This window comes from Penicillium diatomitis (genome assembly GCF_028827545.1).
Source record: "Penicillium diatomitis strain IBT 30728 chromosome Unknown utg000008l_segment0_segment0, whole genome shotgun sequence".
Classification (NCBI taxonomy): Eukaryota; Fungi; Ascomycota; class Eurotiomycetes; order Eurotiales; family Aspergillaceae; genus Penicillium; species Penicillium diatomitis.
Window position 1 is genome coordinate 372515 of NW_026623180.1, and position 16800 is coordinate 389314.

Here is a 16800-nt window from a genome sequence, read left to right on the forward strand (position 1 = left end):
AAACTGCTGGTTGAGATATGTAAATCGGCGGCGGAGTTTCTCTCATGCGAACCTCATGGGCGGATTTTGCAGCCATACTCAACATCAAACCTTAGTGATCTTGCTATCGTGTCCAATTTGGCTCTGAGGGACCTGCTGAAGGTTGTTAGATTACGGTCTTCGGTGACAAAGTCCTATTCTTGGCTACAGGTGGCAAACAGTGCCTTTGAGATGTTTGCCAAGGTCATTGACAAAAGAGTCACCGCAGTCCACCACTATCTGTTGACTGAATCTAGCGATGAGTCGGAGTTGACAAGGATCTTACTTGAATCCCTCGTGCCAATTATTGTTGAGCATGAGCGTGAAACGAGTATTGACGGTGGTGGGGAGAACGCGGACGGCTGGGGTCAACCTGGCCGAAGCGGCGTCCCTGTTTCACTGCAATGTCCTCCAAACCCTAGCAGTGCATACCTTGCATTTGTGGATTTCCTTGCAAAAGCCAGAGACCAGCTATGGACAGAGATTCGCGCGAACAATGAGCCGAAACTTGCCGAGTTCGGTCCTGGCTGGCCGCGCGGTCTTGCTATTCAGCACCTGTCGCCGGATCATAAGTGGTTATGCTATGCACTCTTGAGGCCCAAAGAAGCACCTTTTCTGAGTTGCAAAGTCAATGAACTTCTCTTTAGCCCGGGAGACATTATTCTAGACAGGATCCCGCCAGCTTTGAATCCGGGGGAGAGACCAGAAGTTGTGGATTCGTTACTCTCTGTAATTCGCGCAATTACCTCGAATGGAGCAGATGGGAAGAAATGGGTCTCACGTGTTTGGAGTCATTATTCTACAGTATTGTCTGAGCATCCACTATATCTCAAACTCTCCCAAGACTGGCTGCTCACACACGGCCGACTTGAATTTGAGGATGAGGTCAAGGAGGTATCTCAGCTTCACACCCATCCAAAGGTCATCCCGATGGTGTCAACTGTTCCGCTCAATCTGAGTCTCACAAAATGGGACCCATTGGAGAGCCTCGGAGGAAAGCCTAGGCAAAGTGACGCCTCCCTGAGTGACCTAGAACCGAAAGAGATTCCTGGCACGATCTTGACTTGCCGCATGGGATACAGACACTCCAAAGATGGATTCGTACATCTGAAAGCGGGTCCAAAGACTAAGACGCAAAATCCGATCTCTATGCTGAATTCTCACGCTCGTTCCGTGGATCAAAGTAAAGATGCTTCCTTTGGCAATCGTGAAGCAATGATTCTAGCTTCTCTGCTTTTTCTGGACACTCTCAACCCACAACCGCGACTCCTGACGACGAGTTTCCCGAATCAATCAGTTCAACGATTCGGCCCAGTGATGCTCGCTGAAGGATTTCTTGCACGTGTTGCAGAATATGGGATGAAGGACTCCATACCTGAAGCGCTTATAATTCTGAGGGACAATGCCGTCGATGTCCCAGCCCGGATGCTGCAGAACCTCATTCAGTCATTACTGAAAACGGTAAGGACTTCTTCAAAGGCTGCTGATTGCTCGAGCACCATGGCTTGTGCCATGAAGCTGGTTCAAATACTTGTGTACAGCAGCCGACCAAGGCTTGCCGAGGAGCTTATTCGGAGACTGGCCCGCGAGCTCGGGAATGACATGTTGATGTACTGCAAATTTGAAGTCGACGTCATTGGGAGAGCTCTGTCTTATTCTCAGGCCCACAGCTATGTGGAAAAATGTGTCGAAAGCATATGCAATGAGGTGCAGGCTTCTGAAGGCCAAAGTCGAAGGAAGAAAAATCGGGCCAAAAAGAGCTTGATCAAACTGGTGAAAAGTCTCGCACGGGCAGATTATCTCGCACAGTCCGCGCAACTGCGTCTGCTTGAACAAGTGTGCGAGGCAAGTAATTACAATGATGTGCGGTTGCCAGCTCTTACTGCAATACTTAAGAAGACACGCACAAAGTCATGCCGCCAAGCGCTCAAGGCCCTGTCGAATCTTGCTGCTTTAGCCTCGGGGCCCAACGAAACTGTGAAGATTTCAGAGCAAATGTGGCAAGAGGCAGAAAATACGGGTCATCTGCCTCGAGTTGAGACTTCGAAGCGTCCAATCTTGGAAATTTTCGTCTCTGGCGCAAAGGAATACTTGCCCGAAGAAGTGATGTCAGCCTATGTGCAGGAGGTTTTAATTCCTCTAGTAGAGAACTCGATCCCCCAGCATGGTCGGTGGATGAGCGTCTTTCTTGGGAAGATCGGACTCTCGTTGACCGGACTTGAATTGACACCTTCAGATATTGGGCCGTTTGCTCATGACCTCATTGATCAAATTCTTCATGACTGGACTAAGGATCTTCCGTGCTCATTTCTACAGCTCCATCGCGGCTGGGAACTAGTCTTTCGAGGTCGGAAATCGTTCGAGAAGATCTATGAAGCTTTGAACAGCTCTGTGGACGAAGCCAAGCATGATTCGAGTACCGATGGTCACATGTATAACCTTTGGCGTTCTCACTGCAAACGACGACCCTTGCGCTTCATCTTTCCCCTTCTGGGACTGTCAAGGACCCAGATGACAGAAGGTGTCTCCGATGAATTGTCCCTACAGGAATTTAACTACCGCCTCAAATTGTTCAGCGAGTCTCCACTTGTCTTCAAGAAGAGCTCGGCAACTTACGTTCATCAGCCAGCATATACACTGGCGATCCTGGCGGAGCTCAGGCTGGAACGAGAAAAGTATCCGTATTGCTCTGCACCGCTCTATAATCATATCACCGCTTTGATGACGAGCATATATGAAAATGCTACACGTTTACGGAATGAGCCTTGCGTGTTGAAGAGCTCGTCTTACCCAATGACGGTTGCAAGCAGATTTGAGTATGATGTTCAACTTCTGCCATCTCCGAGCCGCACGACTGGACTCGATGACGCAGCTGATAGAGCGCAATACGAGGCATTCCAGCCCGCGTCAAGCTCAGAAGATACCACCACTGGGGCTGATCCAGTTCTCAGTCGCTACGTGTCGGCAATCATTGATCTGGTAACAATGCACGCCGCTGATCCGGTGCTGTTGATCAAATTCGACTCCTTGGCCGAAGTGCTTAACGAAGTACCGTATCGGAAGATGCTCAGCTGTGCTCTGCTACTGGGCCAAGACTTTGAGAGTGGAAGCAATTCGAGAACGCGAGTGATCGCCTGGGCGCGAGTCAGATTGGCGATATCGCTCTTGGAGGGTCGCGATTTCTGCAAGGCGAAGCAGAAGAATGCGATATCGGACATGATTGACAAGTGGAAGCGATGTGATGTTGAGATCATAAGACAAGAAGCTTGGGCTTGGGAGCTGAAGGACAAAGAGAACTATTGATATCGTTGCAAGGCTGAGCCAGGACATCGATTTAGGTGAATGTGGGTTGCTTACTATAATTGTCACTAGCTGTCTTAGGAAAAATATTCATTTCCACTCTTTCTCTTTCTTCTGCGAGATCTTCTTTTCTCGGGCTCGTTTCTCTGGTAGACTGGGTACATACCAATATAGTTATATGATGCGGTCAACAAGGAGGCCTTCAAGAGCCCCAGACATGGGTATCCTACCTCGCCATCGCGGGGAACAATTAGAGTTTCCTTTTAACCGTTTCGGGTGCCCGACCCGAAGAGGCCCAAGCTTCCGCATATATAGTTCCGAGGTGAAGGCACTTGACGATAATAATTGTCTTTGGAAGGCTCGGACTTTTTAAAGACTCGGTGTCCACGCAGCCATGCTTCAAGATTTTCTCAGGGAAATCCCTGGCCGGTATCGCGGACCAGGTGGTGCCATTGCAGTCCTGCGAAATGGCGAAGTGGTAGGAAAGCAAGTCTGGGGCTACTCTAACCTCGACGAACACAGGCTCATGGACGAGACAACATCGATGCCAATATGCTCTATCACAAAGCAAATGCTATGCTTGATTATAGAGGATGTCCGCCGTAACCCAACCCCGAAGATGTTATCGACTGATCGGACTTTTGATGAGCAGATGGATGCGGGCCTGAGAGAGATTGTTTCTAAAGAAATCATCGAGAATACCGGGCTGACACTCGAGCATCTCTGCAACAATCAATCTGGCATTCGAGACTACTGGGCCATGTCTATGTTCTGGGGGACACAGCCTGAGGGGAGATTCACACTCGAACACGACGCGAAAAAAGCACTGAGCCTGACAACGTCTCTGCAGTTCGAGCCCGGGACACAGTACTCATATTCTAACCTGAACTTTCACATTCTTGCCCGGGTGCTGGAAAATGTTACCGGGCTGCCATTGGCAACGCATCTATCTGAGAGGCTTTTCGCGCCGGCTCGTATGCAAAGTGCAAGGCTTTGCGAGGACAATGCAAGAGTGCCCGAGTGGTGTGTCGGCTACGAAGGGAATGAGGTCTTTGGTTTCCTGCCGGCGAAGAATCTTGTCGAGTGGTCTGGAGACGCGGGTGTTCTGGCCTCTTTGAATGATATGATCGCCTACGAACAGTATCTCGATCGATCCTGGGAAGACGAGCAAAGTCTCTATCGAGCAATTGCAAGAGTGCCCTACTTCAAAGACGGCACGAGCGCAATGTACGGCAATGGTCTCGCTCGTACGAAGCTCGGTGATATCGACATCATCGGTCACGGTGGCTCGCTTCGTGGATACTGTCTTCACAGACTTCAAGTCCCCTCTGAACGGCTGGCGATTGTGGTCATGCTCAATCATGAGATTGATGCAGAGACTATAGCGATGGATATTGTCAGCAGCCTTCTCACCACCTCTCAGACTACTCCTAATCTGGCACATAGACCCCAGACTGACTGGAATTGTCTGGGGACCTTCTTCGATCCAGACGCTCAACTCAGTTTCACCGTTCGGGGTGATGAACCCGGCACAGTCATTGTCCAATACGCTGATCATGAGGAAAAAGTGTTCCTGTCAACTGCGGCATCCGGATCTACAGCCACCCTTTTCTTGGAGCTTGAGGGCGATACGATTGAAATGCACCGTATAGACGATAATCGAAGGATCCATGCCAGACGGATCCGCGCACCTCAAGGTATAATCAGAGGGGACTACACTGGACGATACGAATGCAAAGAGCAGAAATCGGTATTCTTCTGCGATGGAACAGGCGAGATGTTGTATGGCGCATTTGAAGGGTTCCTCGGCAAAGGCCCCTTGCATTTGATGCGATACCTTGGAGAAGATATTTGGGTTCTGGTGTGTCCACGGGGTCTGGATGCCCCTGCGCCAGGAAATTGGACCCTAGTCTTTCATCGCGACGATGCGGGAAACATCACCGGTGTCACTATGGGATGCTGGCTGGCACGAAATGTACATTTCACAAAGTGCTAGTAGCAGAAAAGCCATCGTGGTGGTATCAGTAAACCTAGATACAATAGGCAGCCGATCAAAACGGTTGCCGTTGGTCTCGCTAGTTTCTTTTCAAGGCATTCTCGAGTACGAGTAAGAATGATTCAAGGTCTCCCCGTCAGTTTCCCGAAATTCGAAGGTTTACTGTTCCAAGAAGAAAGCGCATAGTCGGTTCTCTCTCAAGGATGCAGCGCTTGTATCGTATACACTCCTACTTCGATGGCGCAATGTACTCGCGGGAGCCTTCAGTACTCAGAAGGACAACAACGGAGGCCTCACCGAGCAGCGAGGACGTACTTGGCTGAGCTTGAAAGCGGCGCAATGCAGCCAATGACGCACCTCCACAAGGCCCCGTGAGAATGTGTTCACCAGCAAGAAAGTCGACGGCCTCATGACTCTCATACGAAGAGACGGTGACCGCGACATCCACAAGACGATGGAGATCTGCCCACGCAGTCATGGATACAGTGCCGCAGTTCATTCCGTCCATGATGGTGTCATTCGTTTTAACTGTGACAGGTGCGCCGGCTTGCAAACTCCTCAGAAGACACGGCGCAGAATCCGGCTCGACGGTAGCGACCCTGACTGGTTTCTTCCTTGATTTGCAGTGCTGGACAACCGCGTGAGCCAGACTTCCAACTCCCACGGGAGAGACCATGAGATCTGCCTCGACCTCAACTTGGGCAAGTTGCTCGTCAATCTCCTTCAGCATGGTCGAATATCCCTGTACAATCCACCTTGGAACATCTGTGTAGCCCTCGAAAGCAGTGTCTTGAATGAACAGGGCGCCGGAGGACTCCTCGGCGTGGCTAAATGCCTCACTCACGGCATCGTCATAGTCGCCGCGGGAACGTGCTATGAATGCTCCTTCACTTGCGATAAGATCTCGCGTCTGTGCATTCATTGAATAGGGCACATGGATCCTAGCAGGAATGCGCAGGACGCGGGCCATAAAAGCGACCGCTCTTCCATGATTGCCCTCGGTTGCGGCAACAAGGCTGAGCTTACGGGAGACTGCTTTCGCCGAGACATCCAGTAGATCTGCAGAAGCTGGTAGACCGAGATGGCGGGTGAGCGCACAAAAACAGCCCCATGATGCGCCTAGAACTTTGAACGAGGGCAGTCCAAAACGGTTGCTCTCATCTTTGACGAAGACAGCTCGAATGCCGAGTTCGTGTGCTAGTTCCGGTAGAGCAAGTAGGGGAGTTGGAGCGTAGTTGGGTAGTGCTCGATGGAAGTTTCTAATAGCAGAGGTATCAATGTCATCGAGGCGCTCTGTCGCGGCGTTGGCATTGATATACATGGACCCGTTAGAGCTCATTGTTTTCAGCCAATGTTCACATTCGTTTGGATCAAGCAGATTGATGCCGGGCTAGGTAAGATTTCCTAGTTAATTATTGAGCAAGTCCGGATTGCCCTCATCACTTCAAGGGTCGGGGCATGTGGTCCAGGTGCTGAGCTGAAGTGAGCCGCGAGACCGAGGAGAAGCTTCCAAGATGCCGTAAATTGCCCGTTGTTGTAGGGAGTATGTACTATGTACTCTGTAATAACATATATACCTCACGCCCGATCACGCCCTGTCACGCCCTTTCTCCCCGCACTGGAAAGGTGGATCGTGGACGGTCATTCGATCTGGCAGACATCACCCATCAAGGCTGACTCAGAACGTGACGTTATTCGAGACTAGACTTGCAAGATTTTGTCGAGAGAGGGAAATTCGATGTCCAAGATCCAGGTATGAATATTTGTAAAGTCGAGTTCAAATGAGACTGACATGTCGAGGTCCGGCCCGCTCGGCTCGTTAGCAAGGTCTAGTCACAACATACCGAGCCTACGCAAAGAGGAATCCCGTATCAGCCAACATGTCGACAGATGAACCTCAACGGCGATGAAACTATGCGGCAGGCCGTGGATCGATTTCGAACGCGCATGGCAGCCGCTAACCGACAGTTCGTCCAGAACCGTATCTCCGAGATCGACGCCCGCGGCCTCACGGATGAGAGGGACCGACTCCGCCTAATGCAGCAGTGGCGCCATTTTGAAGTCCTCGGCCGCGACGATGAGGTTAGCTACGTGGACCTCGATGCGCGTTATAAGAGCAACAAGTTCCGGCAGACGCGGGAATTAGCTGCCATACCAGCGCTATTGGAAGACGATCCCCGTCCCCTCTTTGCCGTAGACGGGATTTACCCGCCATGCCTTTGTACGCCGGAAGCTCGCGAGATCTTCCTCGACACCCTCGAAGAAGTCTTCCAACGGCAGGCGGAGGCGTGGATGGCCGCTGAAGGCGCGGATTTCGCTTCAAAGACGCCAATCCCGCGTTGCGAAGAGCTCGGTTATCTCGTGAAGTATACGCATGACGTGGAGGATCTGGACTTTCGCCACTCAGGCATCGCTCCCTTCACGGCCGGCCTCAATTTGCTAAAAGCCCGATTTGAACGCCCACCCTGTATAGACACAGCGGAGCAGCGGGCCCAGTACCATACGTCAGTGCGCAAGGATTGTACGTGGCTACAGGAGTCGCTGGAGTCGGGCGATGATTCGGACCTGATCAACAAGGTCAATATCGCCGCCGGACCGGATCCGGATCTCGAGGTACGTGCAGGGGTCATAATGGGCACCGGCTACGTGGGGGATTATCCGAGATGGCACAGTGCGTACCTCTACTGCCGGAAGCGTCCCGAAGAGGATGTAGACGTGAAGAAGTCAGCGGATGAAGATATCCCAGACGCCCCTAAGATCCGGGAGTGGGGTTGGCGCGTGGTTTTTCTGGAGCACGAGCCGGACATCACCTTGGATCAGCAGGTGCTCTACGGAAGGAGGCCGCGCTTTGACTCGATTCCGGAGTTTTTAGACTGGTATGCGAGCTGGCCGGAATTCTTGGATGACCGCGAGCTGCTCAGTCTGCGCCATCATGCGGAGGGATGTGAGACCGATTGCGAGTCTGATTGTGAGGATCACAAGTGATGGTAATGAATGGATATGGTATGTGGGACGCCCTCTCGTCTGGAAATATACATGGAAGCTTTGAGATCTAGTCCTCGGTCAGGGTAAGGTCTCGTGTGGTTGCAACTGTAGTAGGTAGTCAGACGAGAAATCGGAGATGCTCAATCAGATTTCTTTTCTGCTTCGATGCCCGTCTGAGCCTGAAATATCCGCGCAAATTGACAAGGTTATCTCGCCCCCCGCCAACGAAATAGCACGATCCTTGTATACGGCCACATTCGCGAAGATCTCTGCCGCGACGGTACCAAGATCACTGGAGCCAACCATCTGGAGTGGTCGTCGCTTCTGCTCATCGCGAAAGGAGGTCACAAAGACCTCGCCTATGAAGAAGGGATTAGCACAGTCGATTGTCGTAGAACGCTATTTGGCGCAAGATAATCCAGCCCATCCGCCCATCCGCCCATCCTTGATCTGCACCATCAGATATTTCTTAATATGATGCTGGAGGATGGAATGAGGCAAATTGGTTGGGTTGTCGATAGATTGCCCACCGTGACGGTCGACAGCGGTTCAAACGGAATGTTGGACGCCGTTCTCGACGGCTTCATCAATGAAACTGTTGTCTTGAACTTCTTCTCCGACATTGCTCCCCATGACAGGCTCCAGCTCTAGCCCAGAAAGCTTTGGTGTTATTTAAGTATGCCTTGAGAACCGATGCTGCAGGGAAGGCCGGATTTCAAAGACTGGCAGGTTGGGGGGGGGGAGGGCGGAGGGGGATACTGGTTGCTGGGACACTGGCTGTACTCTGGGTTGGCATGTCGTCTTTTACTTACTTGTCATTGACGCAATGAGTCCTGGTTCTGTCGCCCGAAGTTGGCAGCTAGGAGATGTCCTCATGTTCTCACATGAGAAGAGCATCGAATCTGGTATCACGATTCGTCTTGTCTGAGAGACGATATATCTTCTTCCGTGCTTTGACCCCGGCCTCCAACTATAACCTCAGTAGGCGGGGCGATGGCGGTGGTGAATATGGTGCGGATGACGATACCCAGTTGAATCTCGCTTCATAGCTCAGCCCGTCTTGCTCCTGTGCTCACCGACCTGTTTTAAAACAGTAGGGCAACATTAGTACTCTCATGAGCAGCAGCCGAGGGGTCTAATGTGAGGAGTATTGCGACGATGACAGGGAAGGAGAGAGGATTGTGGGGGCTGGGAGTGTCGAAATATGAAAACTGACTTGACGGATTGCCGGAACGGAAGATGAGAAGGAAGGAGGAGCAGAGACAGAAAGGGCGGAAGTTTCTTCTGGGTTTGAGATACTCCCCAATGCCCGCTCCTCGCACATTCCAGATATGGAACGAGGGTTGTGGGACTGGGAGACCGGCTGCTGGCGATATAATTGACACTCGCGACCCGAAGCAGCGTACAGCCAAGAATGACAGGTCGTCACTTGCGCACACCGAGCGGCGCATAGAGAAGTGCTGTTGACTTCATAGGAGAATGTAAACGGGGCGTGACTGAAGAAGGAGATTGTGTCACTAAGGACGTTTTCTATGCTTGCGCCGCTCCCCCAGCAAGTCAAACATGAAGGGCTTTAATAACAAAACCATCTTTTTTGAGTCGAATGACTGGTATTGTTTAAGTTACTAGCCGTCCTAGGACCAAAGTGGTCTAAGGACTGAAAATGTGCCTCATCAGAGGCCATAACAACATTCTGAATCCTATACACGGTGAATACCGAGCCAGATTTACACCAGCAACGCAGCCAGATTCGCAGCCAGATTCGCAGCCAGATTCGCAGCCAGATCCGTCGCGTCTAGTCAATCACATGCTAGCATTGATGCCATAAAGCCAAGGCTACCTAGGGTCCATAAGTCACATGATTTGTACTTCGCAGACCGCTATGGCAGAACGCCTCTCCCCCTAGAGGAAAAAAAGAAAACTAATAATTATATGGGGCCCCCTAAGCGTATATCCCATGTCCCAAACAAGTTAGCCTAAACTATTGTGGTTGTGTCTCTGACGAGACACAATTGATAGGGAAAATGAATCAAGGTTGGTCCTGGTCTTACTTATGAGCCTAAGTGTAAGTAAGATATAGTCTTATTATTTAGTCCTAGGACTCAAATCGAAACATACGGGGACCAGCCGGATCATGCTCCATGGAAAGGGAAAAAAGTTCTGACGCTCAAGGGCCAAGGACATTGACTTAACCGGAAGAAAGAAATCTCGGGGGAGACTCGGCTGCAGCAATGGTTTGACGGGTTGACAACAATACTGTAATGTACTGTACTGGATGTAAGAAACCATCGATTCCCATCTTACCCGTTTGGGTCTTCCCCTCTTCTCTTGACAGCAGAGCCCCACTGATCTTCGGGACGAGGTTCGCATGGCGCGTGCTACGGTCGCACGGAGGTGTCAGTGTGACTTGATGGTCGTACCGTCGCAGCTTGACCTCTGGGTTCAGCTATACCAATTCGCACCTGCTGAGTAACATCTATCTTCCCCGAGATTGAGGGGTTCGGGTCCGGCGCGTGATAGCGCCATGCTTGTTGAGTGTATTGATGTCTTCAAGGATATGAGGAAGTCCATGTGAGCACAGCATGGCCTACAAAGTACAAAGTACAAAGAAGAGATGATGCACGCCATATGCAGGACTACCGTGCATCGAGTCCAAGTACGTTTCAACCCGGATCACTTCCGACCCTTGGGGAAATGGCAGTGGATAAGGATTATTCCCCGTCTAGAAGGTGAACTACAGCAGGTAGTACCGGACTAGATTTTCTATAGTGATGTGCGAGCTAAATTGTCTTGCTGCTCATTCGCAGGCCCAAGGCACGCACACTTTTCTAGTGCTGTTGATGAATGTAGATTGTGGAGACGGGAGAGTGCGAACTGTGGTGGTGAACTATGAAGCGAACAAACACCTCCGATACCTGTGTGGGTGGTGGCCAGTGGCCACAGTCTGGGGAGGGCCGTAGTAACTATATAGTAAGTATACCTAGTTAGGTAGCTACTACTTACTAGATTATGCTGAATCAAATAACACCACCATGTTTCGTTCGTGGGTGAAAAAAAGTTATGCCCCTCCATCCCACTTTCCCTGTGTGGTAAACAAGGAGCAATTATTACTGAATACTGAGCATGAACCCCCTGGCGCTAACTATCTTTTCAGTGCCAGCATAGACTTCTGGCCCGCCTACCCACCACGCTAGCAGACGCTGATGCGGCAGTGATAAATTCATCCCTCGACTCGAGACCAACCGCTTGTCTAACTAGCGTGCATCGTGCATGAATTAGTGCATCTTGTTCCCCACGGACTCACGGAGGATGGCAGAAGTGCTACCAAGCCTAGCGGCTAAAGTCGCCTTTAATACATTGGGCGGGAGGTCGCCGCTTGATCTAGGCTCCGTTCTTTCAACCACGGAGACTGTGGTTTTTGGCCCAGTGAGTCGTGACCGTGTTTTTTGAACGTCCATTTCTTCGTGGTTTGTGGATAGTTTGGTTGTTCTGGTTCACTGCAGATTTTGTCAATTTTGCCGAGAGTCCGCGAGTCTCTGATGCTGAGCAATCAGAGGAGCAACCAGACGACGAGGAGAGAACTACACGCTTGAACATGTCGTCGTCTTCAAGGCCATATCGACATGCTCACGGTACTGACTCCATGCGTGATGACCTGAACCTGGGTCCATGGACCGCAAAAGGCTGCTGGGTTGGTCCTATCCTCTGACCTGGTCCGATCGCAATGCCAAGATGGACAAAGGAAGGCGGTACTCGGGGTCGGCCAATCCGAACCACAGCCCGGATGAGCCGTTCGCAGTAAGCTGGCGCTTGAATGGATGGAACAATGGAAGAATGGAGAAGCGGAGGGGGAGAACTGGGGGTTCCGAGTGACAGTCCGTCACGTGTCTCCGGAGCAACGGAGCACCGGAAGATGGACCGTCATTTATCCCCGCAGGACCGGATAGCCCCGCGTATCGGCCTTGAAATCTCATATTGAGTTTGACAGTGTTTGGCCATGGCCGAAGCTTGACAGGCTGAAATCTTGCTTGTGTACATGGGCACTTCTGACCTGCAATAAGGAGTTCTTTCGAGGTACATCGATACACAAGGCTGATACTGTGACATGAGAGTTGATGAGGAGATACGGAGGTTGATTCGGACATAGTGGACGCTATTCTGTACAAGTGTACATCAATGGCAACCTTAGGCAGTTAGGTAGGCACTGGGCAGCGGCACCCATTGCTTGCTACTACCAGACTACTTCTCTGAGTATGTAGACTACAAGTGGTGATTAGAAGATACAGGCTCGAGGCAAGGTACTCGTACCTAGGCGAGGATGAAATCAGAAAGCGAAGAGCTTCTCGCCGGACTACACGGCACAGAACCTCAAGAGTGAAGAGAGGTATAAATGTGGACGCTGGAATCACTGACGAGGTGTTTACTAGCGTCAGACAACCTTCATTTTGTTGCTTGCCAACTCGACATTCTGATATACTATAGACTTGACGAGTGATGAATCGAGTCAGGTCCTCCGCATAGCGATCCAGCCATGAAAAAGTATCAGCCTACCTGACCTTGGTATTCCCTGTCGGTCACCACTTCCTTGGAGTTCATTGGAAGCATCTAAGGCGAATTTATTTCGTGACAATCGCGCTACCAGTGCATAATAGCCACCTTGAAATTTCACAGTAAAGAGTAGATGGTGTTGAGGAGAGCCTTAAAAAAGCTACAAGCCATGCGGTCAATAAATTTGATCGGATGCGTTGCTGGGAGGCTGAAACTACAAACCCTCCATTGCATCTCAACTTGAAAGCTCACCACAAGACATTAGGTGAGGGGCAGCGGATACGGGAGTGGGGGAGAGGGGTCACGGGAGAGCTACTTAACTGTAGCTGAGCTCAAGTGAGTCCACACTCCAAAGTCCAATCGGGGCCGCAGATACATACAGGACAGTACATTACAATTGGATACCCGATACAGTACCCAAATCATGTCCCTTCATCTTCAATGGAATCAGACCACATCAATACCTATGGGTATGTACAATTGTACATAAGTGAATGCGATTATGGACCACTACTGCAATCTATCCTCTTTGAACCCTTCCATATCACCGAGCCCAGATTTCAGTATCATAGTATCATAGTACTGTTACTTCTGTATGACTTACACCTTTACTTTTAAGTTCCATCTGCATACCGAGTCCATTTGGAATCAGTCGTCAACACGCTACTTTATACTTATAGAAGAGTACCTAGTGCCACAACGGAAGACGACAGGGCTTCCGAAAGTCCATCTAGTTCTACTAGAGGCTGCGTTTCTCGGCGTATTGTAAATAGAGTAAATGGACTCCGAGTCCGACCCTCTCATACGATCACATTACCGTGGGCGGGTCGTATTGTAAATTACCTTCTCGTACGCATAACAGTAAAAGTCCCTCAGACCCGCCCGCGAGGTGTCTCCTCCATGCCGAGCAGCTTCCGAATCCATAACAGGCAAGAGAGCGGGAAGAATAGCCTTCCTTATTTAATTCCTCCCAATCCGTCGCCGGAGACGTAGACCAGTCTTCGGTGTGAAATTCTCCTCTCTTCAGTTCTTTCTCCCCCTTGTCCTTCTTCTTCCACCTTTCTCCTTTCCATCTCTTGATAGCTTCCGAAGTTCACCTTCCACTCGGGCGCATTTGAGTCTGCTGGGTGACAGGTACTGTAAGTGGCCCTTCGATCCCCCCACTGGCTTGTTGTTCCATCTCCCCCTCTCTGCGCGATGGGAGCTTGATCATCCCGCAACCCCGCTCCAGCAATGATTTTTAACGCACCTGTTTTTGGTCCCTCGAACAGATCCACTGTTGATCTAATCGATCTCGACTGTTTCGAGCGTTTCTCCTCGTCTGTCCTTTTGAAATTCTGCTCGTTCAATTCCTGAGCAATGTCGGACGACCGCAAGCCATCGGTGGTAAGTGTGGAGCACATGAACGGATTGTCTGATTGCGACGGTTGAGCCATATACCAAATAACCTGTGGAGCTCCTGCTGATACCGACTGTCCTTCTTTTTCAAACGTATAGGTGCTCGAGGCCCACGAGGTCGACACCTTCCATGTCCCAAAAGTATTCCATGACAAGCACCCAACTGGAACCCACCTTAAAGACCTCGACGAGTACAAGAAGCTGTACGAGGAATCTATCAAGAGCCCCGACATTTTCTGGGCTCGCATGGCTCGCGAGCTTCTCACGTTTGATCGAGACTTCCAGACCACACATTTCGGCTCCTTCGAGAACGGTGACAACGCCTGGTTCGTGGAAGGCCAGCTAAACGCTTCCTATAATTGTGTGGATCGCCACGCATTGAAGAACCCGGACAAGGTCGCCATCATCTACGAGGCCGATGAACCTAATGAAGGTCGTACCATCACTTACGGGGAACTGCTTCGCGAGGTCTCTCGCGTAGCCTGGGTGCTGAAGCAGAGTGGCGTGAAGAAGGGTGACACCGTAGCCATCTATCTGCCCATGATCCCCGAGGCTGTCGTTGCTCTGCTAGCCTGTGCTCGTATCGGCGCTGTTCACTCTGTGGTGTTTGCTGGTTTCTCCTCCGACTCATTGCGTGACCGTGTCATCGATGCCCAGTCCAAGGTCGTCATCACGACTGACGAGGGTAAGCGTGGCGGAAAGGTGATTGGCACCAAGCGCATTGTAGATGAGGCTCTGAAACAGTGTCCTGATGTTACCACCTGTTTGGTCTACAAGCGCACTGGCACCGAGGTGCCTTGGACTCAGGGCCGCGATCTGTGGTGGCACGAGGAAGTTGAGAAGTATCCCAACTACTTGGCTCCCGAGGTCATGAACTCGGAGGACCCCTTATTCCTGCTGTATACCTCTGGCTCGACCGGTAAACCCAAGGGTGTGATGCACACGACTGCCGGGTATTTGCTTGGTGCAGCCATGACCGGGAAGTATGTCTTTGACATTCACGACGACGACCGCTACTTCTGTGGCGGTGATGTTGGCTGGATTACGGGACACACCTACGTCGTGTATGCTCCTCTACTGCTTGGCTGTGCTACGGTGGTGTTCGAGAGTACTCCCGCTTACCCCAACTTCTCTCGCTACTGGGATGTCATCGACAAGTACGACGTGACCCAATTCTACGTCGCGCCTACTGCGCTCCGTCTCTTGAAGCGCGCGGGTGACGAACACATTCATCACAAGATGAAGTCGCTGCGCATTCTGGGTTCCGTTGGTGAACCCATCGCTGCTGAGGTGTGGAAGTGGTACTTCGAATCGGTCGGCAAAGAGGAGGCTCATATCTGTGACGTAAGTTCCAGCTCTTTGCTCTTCGTCTTCCGATCGATGCCCGAGGTCTTGCAGACGAATACTGACACAACCAGACATACTGGCAAACCGAGACAGGTTCGAACGTGATTACACCCTTAGGTGGTATCACCCCAACCAAGCCCGGCAGTGCCTCTCTGCCGTTCTTCGGTATTGAGCCCGCCATCATCGATCCGGTCTCTGGTGAAGAAATTACTGGAAATGACGTCGAGGGCGTGCTGGCTTTCAAGCAGCCTTGGCCTAGCATGGCTCGCACTGTTTGGGGAGCTCACAAACGCTACATGGACACCTACCTCAATGTTTACAAAGGATACTACGTAAGAAACCCCCCAAATCCCACCCCCCCACTCCCCGGCCCGGGGGTTCTCCATAGTTTCTCGCAGGTCTGCTACTCGATCGGTCTAACGATACTTAGTTCACTGGAGATGGTGCCGGTCGTGATCATGAAGGATACTACTGGATTCGTGGCCGCGTTGACGACGTAGTCAACGTCTCTGGCCATCGTCTGTCTACAGCCGAGATTGAGGCAGCCCTACTCGAGCACCGTAAGTGTTCTCCCCTTCAATCTCTGTGAACAGGATGATTGACTCCTCACTCAGCTATGGTTGCCGAGGCTGCCGTCGTTGGTATCGCCGACGAGCTCACTGGCCAGGCTGTCAATGCCTTTGTTGCTCTCAAAGAGGGCAATGAAACTACGGACCAGGTTCGCAAAGATCTGATTATGCAAGTCCGCAAGTCGATCGGACCTTTTGCAGCTCCTAAGGCCACCTTCGTGATTGAAGATCTTCCCAAGACCCGCAGTGGAAAGATTATGCGCCGCATTTTGCGCAAGATTCTCAGTGGCGAGGAGGACAGTCTTGGCGACACCTCAACTGTGAGTGTTAAAAGTTCCCTTCATGTCCTAGGCCAGAGGCTAACCAAATTTCCAGTTGTCTGATCCCGGTGTCGTGGATAAAATCATTGCAACTGTCCATGCCGCTCGTGCTAAATAAAGAAGTTTGAACCCTCGAACACGACGAACATGACGATTCTACGACTTCCTACTATTCGTGAGGAATACGGGAGCGTGTTACTTTATACCTCATCGCAGCCCCCCAAATGAATTGTGAATTCGGAGGTTGGGACTCTGTTTATTACCCCACTTTGCTCTCCTATACGTGATTCCCGAGTCAGCTCGTCTGTATGTGATGTGA

General features: G+C 51.1%; 5 protein-coding genes across 5 annotated transcripts; 3 read left to right on the top strand and 2 right to left on the bottom strand.

Annotated features, from left to right (window-relative positions):
- Nucleotides 1-2972: 2972 nt before the first annotated feature.
- On the bottom strand, nucleotides 2973-3236 carry N7539_006197 (uncharacterized protein; the record flags this gene model as incomplete). Its single annotated transcript, XM_056935799.1, has 1 exon — nucleotides 2973-3236. One exon carries the CDS (start codon nucleotides 3234-3236, stop codon nucleotides 2973-2975), a length of 264 nt encoding a protein of 87 aa, XP_056788723.1.
- Nucleotides 3237-3712: 476 nt separating this feature from the next.
- On the top strand, nucleotides 3713-5314 carry N7539_006198 (D-aminopeptidase; the record flags this gene model as incomplete). Its single annotated transcript, XM_056935800.1, has 1 exon — nucleotides 3713-5314. One exon carries the CDS (start codon nucleotides 3713-3715, stop codon nucleotides 5312-5314), a length of 1602 nt encoding a protein of 533 aa, XP_056788724.1.
- A 229-nt stretch (nucleotides 5315-5543) lies between these two features.
- On the bottom strand, nucleotides 5544-6653 carry N7539_006199 (putative diaminopropionate ammonia-lyase; the record flags this gene model as incomplete). Its single annotated transcript, XM_056935801.1, has 1 exon — nucleotides 5544-6653. One exon carries the CDS (start codon nucleotides 6651-6653, stop codon nucleotides 5544-5546), a length of 1110 nt encoding a protein of 369 aa, XP_056788725.1.
- Nucleotides 6654-7204: 551 nt separating this feature from the next.
- N7539_006200 (uncharacterized protein) lies at nucleotides 7205-8299 on the top strand (the record flags this gene model as incomplete). The annotated part of the gene is made up of 1 exon (XM_056935802.1): nucleotides 7205-8299. The coding sequence occupies one exon, from the start codon at nucleotides 7205-7207 to the stop codon at nucleotides 8297-8299; it is 1095 nt and encodes a 364-aa protein (XP_056788726.1).
- A 5907-nt stretch (nucleotides 8300-14206) lies between these two features.
- Nucleotides 14207-16599, top strand: N7539_006201 (acetate--CoA ligase; the record flags this gene model as incomplete). Its single annotated transcript, XM_056935803.1, has 6 exons — nucleotides 14207-14233; nucleotides 14345-15589; nucleotides 15664-15924; nucleotides 16023-16152; nucleotides 16207-16481; nucleotides 16537-16599. The coding sequence occupies 6 exons, from the start codon at nucleotides 14207-14209 to the stop codon at nucleotides 16597-16599; spliced, it is 2001 nt and encodes a 666-aa protein (XP_056788727.1).
- Nucleotides 16600-16800: the final 201 nt, after the last annotated feature.